The sequence below is a fragment of the Hemiscyllium ocellatum genome, chromosome 9 (genome assembly GCF_020745735.1).
Source record: "Hemiscyllium ocellatum isolate sHemOce1 chromosome 9, sHemOce1.pat.X.cur, whole genome shotgun sequence".
NCBI classification, from domain to species: domain Eukaryota; kingdom Metazoa; phylum Chordata; class Chondrichthyes; order Orectolobiformes; family Hemiscylliidae; genus Hemiscyllium; species Hemiscyllium ocellatum.
Genome location: NC_083409.1, coordinates 68,445,266 through 68,452,188, shown reverse-complemented (window position 1 = coordinate 68,452,188; position 6,923 = coordinate 68,445,266). Strand labels below are relative to the sequence as shown.

The 6,923-nt window shown below is 40.5% G+C and overlaps 1 protein-coding gene across 2 annotated transcripts; it reads right to left on the bottom strand.

Annotated features, from left to right (window-relative positions):
• Positions 1 to 360: 360 nt before the first annotated feature.
• Positions 361 to 6,027, bottom strand: foxd2 (forkhead box D2). 2 transcript variants are annotated; one of them, XM_060829815.1, is made up of 2 exons: positions 4,617 to 6,027; positions 361 to 417 (listed from the first exon to the last, which is right to left on the bottom strand). In XM_060829815.1, the coding sequence occupies exon 1, from the start codon at positions 5,692 to 5,694 to the stop codon at positions 4,636 to 4,638; it is 1,059 nt and encodes a 352-aa protein (XP_060685798.1). In that variant the 5' UTR covers positions 5,695 to 6,027; the 3' UTR covers positions 361 to 417; positions 4,617 to 4,635. The 2 variants fall into 2 exon arrangements, with proteins under 2 accessions (XP_060685798.1, XP_060685796.1); XM_060829813.1 differs by lacking the exon at positions 361 to 417 and adding an exon at positions 4,085 to 4,244.
• Between the last annotated feature and the right edge of the window lie 896 nt (positions 6,028 to 6,923).

Here is a 6,923-nt window from a genome sequence, read left to right as displayed (position 1 = left end):
CATTAATTCTCCATTTCTGCAATAAATGAGTATAAACGTAACACGCGCATTCTCAATCAGATTGTCATTCTAAGAGGAACAAATAAAAATAATGCAAGAAAATATCTCTGCCTTTCTTAGCTGCTTGATCCTTGTTCTGCTCATTTTAATGGAATAACTTCCTCCGGGAGACATTCCTACTCTTTCTTTGATAACAATCATTGCGATGATCCAGTGTCATATAATCCATTGGAACAACCGCGTTAACGCGCCACACACATCCTCCAGCCCCACAACAATCTTTGCACTTGGACCACTCTCTTCACCATCAAAGCAGGAAAAGAACCCACACGATTTGCATCTGAATTGAGTTCGGATGGATGACACCAGCAATCTCAGGATCAAAGGAACCCCTCTTGTTCAGAGCGAACCCGACACCTGTTGCAGGGGACCAAAATGCAGAAACTCTCATTTTGATATTTTATCAGGTTATCAAAAGGAAAACGACACTTACAGTGCAACACGACCAACTCAGTATCAGATTTTTTTTGCCAGATGTATAGCAAGGGGTGAAAATAACATTGTTTTTGTCCTGTCATGAAAGAGCTTGCCTTTTTTAAAAAAAAACTTCTAACTGAACTGCACTTTCTCCTGTCAACTAACATTATTTGTTTCATTTTGGGAGATTGGCCTGAAAAAAATCCAGAAATATTTAACGCTTATATGCGGAAACGTTTCTTTCTGGTATTTTATGCGATCGATTTAATTGTGATTCTTCGAAAGGGGAAGCAAATGCCACAGCCCACATTTCGAAATTAAAACGTGTAAATTTTCGGGTCTTAAAATCTTTGAAAGTGTAATGCTTTTAGGCATACGAATGCAAAACACCAGCGTCTCAAATAATCATCTCTACATTTGATAAGAGTATAGCTTATTGCTGATTGCAGTTCCACATAGTAACCTCAGCGTTATGAAAAGTCCCGATATTTGTTAGCTCGTGTTAATGCTGGTACTAAACATGCTAACCTACATTTCGTCGTAATTAATTTAAAACTCGCAGCTTCTTTCGAACAAAAATACATGCGCTTTTCTTTGTAATTAGGCATGTAACCATAAACAACGTACAGCATCATATTACATAGCCATCTTAAGAAACAGTTAACATTTTTCAATATATCACAACCCGGGAAAATGGTCATCAGATGAAAAGAATATGTACATTTTCCAAATGCTCTGCTAATATTATTTTGTGTTTTTGCTAAATACAACTGTATGCCATTAGCAATTGCTTGATTTATTGTTTAAATGTAAGAATATCTACAGTATTCAAGATTCCTTCTGCTGAATTAGGATGTATCGAAAATCTCCTTAAAGTGCAGTTTCATACATCTGTACTTTGCTTGTATTCCCATCCAGGGTAAAACGTTTGACTATCTGCCAACCAGATGCCTATCCTTGCCACAATTCAAGAATCCTTCACTTCGAACACGCTTCCGCTACTTGGCCTAACAGCGGGTACAAAGCTGACTAACTCCCTTTCCACTCCGTAGGTTTTTAAAAAAAATCCCCCTAATCAATGTTAAAGCCACCGTCAGAAGAATCCTGTGATCCAGTTAATGGGCAAAGCCGCTTTAGAATGAGAAGGGGGAAGGGTTGAAACTCGAACCTCTATTAAGCGGACCGATAAACTGTACATTTAGCAGCATTCACTCGGGTTAAAACAATCCAACCTCCAGCGCCCGAGATGAGCCATTGAACGAGAACGTGAAATTTACACAACCAACTGCAAAACAGGTACTGTTTCTTCGGCGATTTTATTGCTGTTATTGCAAACAATCCCTTATTAACACGGTCCTTAGAAGATTTGTGCTGAAGGCAAAAGACCCTTATTTACTGTGCGGCTCCGTGCTGTGCACACCGCAAACATTTTATGTGCGTGTTGCCATTCAAAGAGCTTCACAGATTGTAAGACAACATGCAAATGCAAGCAAAAACTGAGGCCGAGGCACTTCTCCTAACAGTTCAGGTGTGTTTGCAATCTTTTACAAAACCAACGTTTAAACCCGAGAAAAACGCAGTTTGTTATTTTAAACATGCATTAAGGCTGGAATTTATCATTCGAGTTTCTGGATTGGGCAAGTTCCCACAATTTAAGAACAGATTCTATCACCTAGAAGACTGACAATTTTTTTTCAGAAGTACCGAAATGCTTTATAAACTAATGGTCTCCAAAGACATAAATTAACCGTCACACTAACCTCTGAAACTAAAGGCAAAATACTTTGGATGCCGGAAGTCCCAAATAAAAACAAAAAGAATTTTGTTTTTATGGCGCATTAACTTATCCGGTGCAGATAAATCCTCCTCTCGGCCAGTTTCGTAAACTGAAACATTAATTTAGGTGAAGAAATCCATGCTATGAGAATGGCAGCCGTAAAACATTTGCTGAAAGTAATTGCTCCTTCTAGGAAATATAAGGGAATAGCAGCATATAAATAAGAATAATGTCTAGCTATGTTATTGGATCTTTCAATCATGCCTTTCACATTGAAATGCACAAAAAAACTGCAAAAGCAGGGAAGCGCTAAGCAGGAGATGAAATTGTGATTTTTTTTTTAAAAAAAAGATTTGCCGCTGTGATGTGATTTTTAAACAATGCATCTAAGATGGGCCCGACAAGAGGAAGCTATATTTTCATTAGGCGTGTTTCTTTTATCCTGCAGCTGATTCTGGAAGATTGTCTTCATTTTTTGCCAATTAGTCGAAATTATGCGGCCAATATGTACAGACTGATGTCAGTAATTAAAAACAGTTGCACTGACATCTTGAGGATTGAAACTGCAGAGAAAACATATTTTCGCATCATCGAAACCTTCAGAAAGAGCTATCTTGGGGTAATAAGCGTGTCAGTAAAACCATATGCAGTAATGTAGCAATTTGCACAGAGTCCCAACAAATAAAAAAAAATTGCAATACGAAGCAAAATATGCAATCAGCAAACTTTTAAAATAGATTCATTGCCCATCTATTTTCTCCTGTGGCGTAGATCCTCGAGTCTTAAACAACCTTTGTCCAGGCAAAGGAATACAAACATAAAAGACAACCAACTGTCTGAGAGGAGAGATCGCTTTTCAAAAGCAAATGTGTCAGCTGGAACGGAGACCGCTCACTGGGAGTCGTTTATTCAGGACGAGGCATTATCAACAACATAAACAAACTCGCCGGTTTTATGTGGATTACGGCAGATACAAAGCTTCTGCACATTTGTGCTGTCCAGAAAATAATATCTAAACCCAAATCTACCAACAAGCCACTGACATACGAGGAGTGAGGAAGGAGCACCAGTGTCACCTGATTGATAAGCACCAAAAGTTTGCACATTGTTAGATTTAACTATCCTCAATTGCCAAAAAAACTAACTAATGTACAGGTGAACTAACATGGAGATTCCTGTTAAACTTTACACCTTAGAAGAATAAGGAATTTTTAAAAATATACTAAACTGTTTCTACTCGAGTCGATACCTACTCCATTAAAAACGCCCTTCCACCGTTTGCTGTTCTATTCAAAAACACGATTTGAAACACGCAGAAGGCCTTTGAGAAAATGATAAACGTGAAAATGTAAAAAGACCAGCCCGCAATTACATTTCATCAGAAATATCTTGATTGTTCTTTTGGTTTCTCCTTAGAACTGAAATTACGAACCTTAAATGTGCATTCATCAATATGTTAACAATTAATATACATTTTAAATGTAAAAGTTGTTGAAATAATGCAATCCAAGCTTTAGTTTCAGCAACACTGCAAATTAATGTCCCTTGACCCCTTTTAAATGGGCGCCTCAACTTCTTGTCCGCAAAATCGTTAATTTGAACAATACCATTTATTTGTGCTAAACCCAGGGTTTTCCCAATATTCTATCGAACTTGAAAACTCTGAGGTACAATTCGGTAGTTTATGCCAACTTATTTTGCAGAAGATGCTAACGATATAGTCATTCCTCAGCTCTGCTAACACAGTTGTAAATCATAAAGAGTGATACTTTCCTAAATGTAGGTTTGAAGTTTTATGTGCGAACATTACATACAAATTGAAGACATATGTTTCAGAGTTTAAAACATTTATTAATTTACACCAAAAGACCGGATGGACATTTTGAAACAAACAGTACGATTATTCACAGACATCCCTCATAAAATAGATCGATGCACAACCAACGGGACAGCAGGCGTGAAGTGGGTGAGCTGTACATCTTTCTTATATCTATGTACAAATAATTACAAAAAAACTGGTAGTTAGGGACTAAACCTTAATAACTGAAATGTTAAAAGATTAATTTATTAATTCTTCTTTCGACAAATTCGTCTGTAAATTACTCAGTGTACATAAAAAACGGTTTAATAATCCTGAGGGTCCCTAACCGTCCTTCAACAGTGCTTGAGCAGTATATTGGATCAACATGTTGAAAAGACCTTAACATTCAGTACAGAGAACACTATAAAGTATGGCATTAAGAATTCAGTATTCTCCACACATACTTTGTATTTTACATATGTACATATGATAAATATATTTGCCATTTTTTTCCAGAAATAGCTGTGTGGTTTCAAATATTCAAAAATGTATAATTCCTACCTGCCATGGGACGAAAAATTTAATAGTGACAGGTGTTAAGATTTGTGAGTTTGCTTGAAAAGTTCTGTCCAGTCTGTAGAACATTTTCGTGCGTTAAGTTCAGTGGGGTCTGGGCCTGTGTCAGTGCCGGGGTTAACATTGCCAATACCTGGGCTTGGCTTCCAGCTGGGCCTGAATAGGGCGACCCGGGAGCATTTGAAGGAGCAGCCCCTATGATATTGTCTATGGAGAAGGAAGGCCTGGACTGGCTCGGGTCGGCTTTCAGTCCTTGCAGATTGGGTAGAGTGGGACTCAACTGTGGGTAGAAAGATTTCCTGGTTAGCTCGCCGCCGTGCAAAAGCGAGGGGATGGCTGGAGTTGGAAACATTGAGGCTGGAGATGGCACTGCGCAATGTGGGGACTGGAATGGGAAAGTGCTGGGGCTGGCATGGTGATGGGCATGATGGAAATTCTGCAACTGGATGCCATAGCCGCAGCCATAAGGTCCATATCCAAAGTTTGGCAGGAAACTGCTGTGATCCCTTAAGATCTCGGACGGTTGTTGCCTTTTGAACCGTTTCCTCCTGCGGAGAAAGCTGCCGTTGTCAAACATGTCTGCGGAATCGGGGTCCAGGGTCCAGTAATTACCTTTGCCAGGGTTCCCGGGCTCCCGGGGGATTTTCACGAAGCAGTCGTTCAGGGAAAGATTGTGTCGTATGGAGTTCTGCCAGGCAGGAAACTTTTCTCTGTAGTAGGGGAAGCGATTACTGATAAACTCACAGATCTCACTCAGGGTCAGTCTCTTTTTTGGACTCTGGAGAATGGCCATGGTAATCAGGGCGATGTAAGAGTAAGGAGGCTTCACCAGAGTACTTTTACACGGCTTGTCACTTGCCCGCGTTGGACTTGGGTCAGATCGTCCGGACAAGTCCGGAGATTCCACATTCTCAGAAACGTTTCTGCTCAGGTTATCATCGGAATCATTGTCCGAGTGAAAACTGCCGTATTTGCTGTCTTTTCCGTTCATATCACCGACCACATCAATGTCCGTATCTTCGGAGAGCAGAGAATGATCAGACATATCGGCACCCAGAGTCATTGTGGAAGTGATCGGCCCAGATTCTTCAAAGCAAATCTCCAGTCTCCAGACCCCCTAGTGGAGTGGCTCCGAATGGCTCAGAGCAGTTCAAGTTGCCCGCAGTCCTTACCAAGAGATCCCCCTCCTCTTTTATTTCTCATCGAGCACTTTGCAGATCGGGGCAGTTGGGGTCTGGCTCCTTTTCCTTTGCTTTGATCTCGCCACTGTTTGGCCGGACCCGGCTCCACACTTATGCATAAGGCCGGTGCAGGGCCTGCCAGCCGGATGAGGCAGAATGCAAAGTTTTCGTTTGTAACTTTCGCGAGTAGCGGAGGATTGCGGAAAACGCTTCTGCTCCTCAATCGGCTGTCAATCGCCATTTATCCGGCAGGGGGCGTCACGTGGCTCTGACGTCAGCGTCGAGCTGGTGAAGGGACCCGAGGCTTCCCTTAAAGGGACCTCACCCAGGGACTCAATGTCAGCAGCAAGATCATTCTCCAGCTCTGCCGCTGGCATGCTCTTGTATCATCTGATTACAAGAATGCTATCTTCGATTTCTTCAATTCTTGAATCGAATTATTATTAAATGCTGTCTTCCAAGTTGAGTGTCAATTTCACCCGTTCCAATCCTATTTGAGACAATCTGTCATTGCAAAAACGACTTTACTGTAATTCTATTTAGTATTCAATAAAAAGTTTTATTGGAACACAGTGCATTCAACTAAACAAAGGCAAATATCCCTCTCGTATGAGGATATTAAAAAAATGGAGGAGGGCTGTTGCAGCTTATTTAGTTTGTTCAATTCGAGGCACCAATTCGACATTGCACCGGCTACAAAATTTATTAAGAGACGATGTTAACATCTGAAATTGGTTCTGTAATATGTACTTGATTGGACTTGTATGAGAACCCCACCGTCACATTATTAACAAGCGAGGACATGCGATCTCCATATACAGGGTATTTACATCGGAATTATACAAGAAACAATTCCAAAGATTCAATTAGCTAACAGCGGCAGCATTGCTCTGTTTGGCAACTGTAAAAAAAAACTGACCTGTTCGTCATTTTAAACCGATTTGAAATCCCCAAGGAAGGAGACAACTACCTGAGTTGTGAATGAACACGAAACAAGGCAAGAATCCGCGGCATTAGTGTAAACCGACAATCTGGGCTTCGAGCTTTCTCACCACATCCAGTCTATTGGCAGTTCACAAAATAAACCAACTTCAGATTTATTTTGAGAGGC

Bases quoted from the DNA above. Each gene is read 5' to 3' on its own strand.
- foxd2 (XM_060829815.1), bottom strand. From the start codon at position 5,694: ATGACTCTGGGTGCCGATATGTCTGATCATTCTCTGCTCTCCGAAGAT.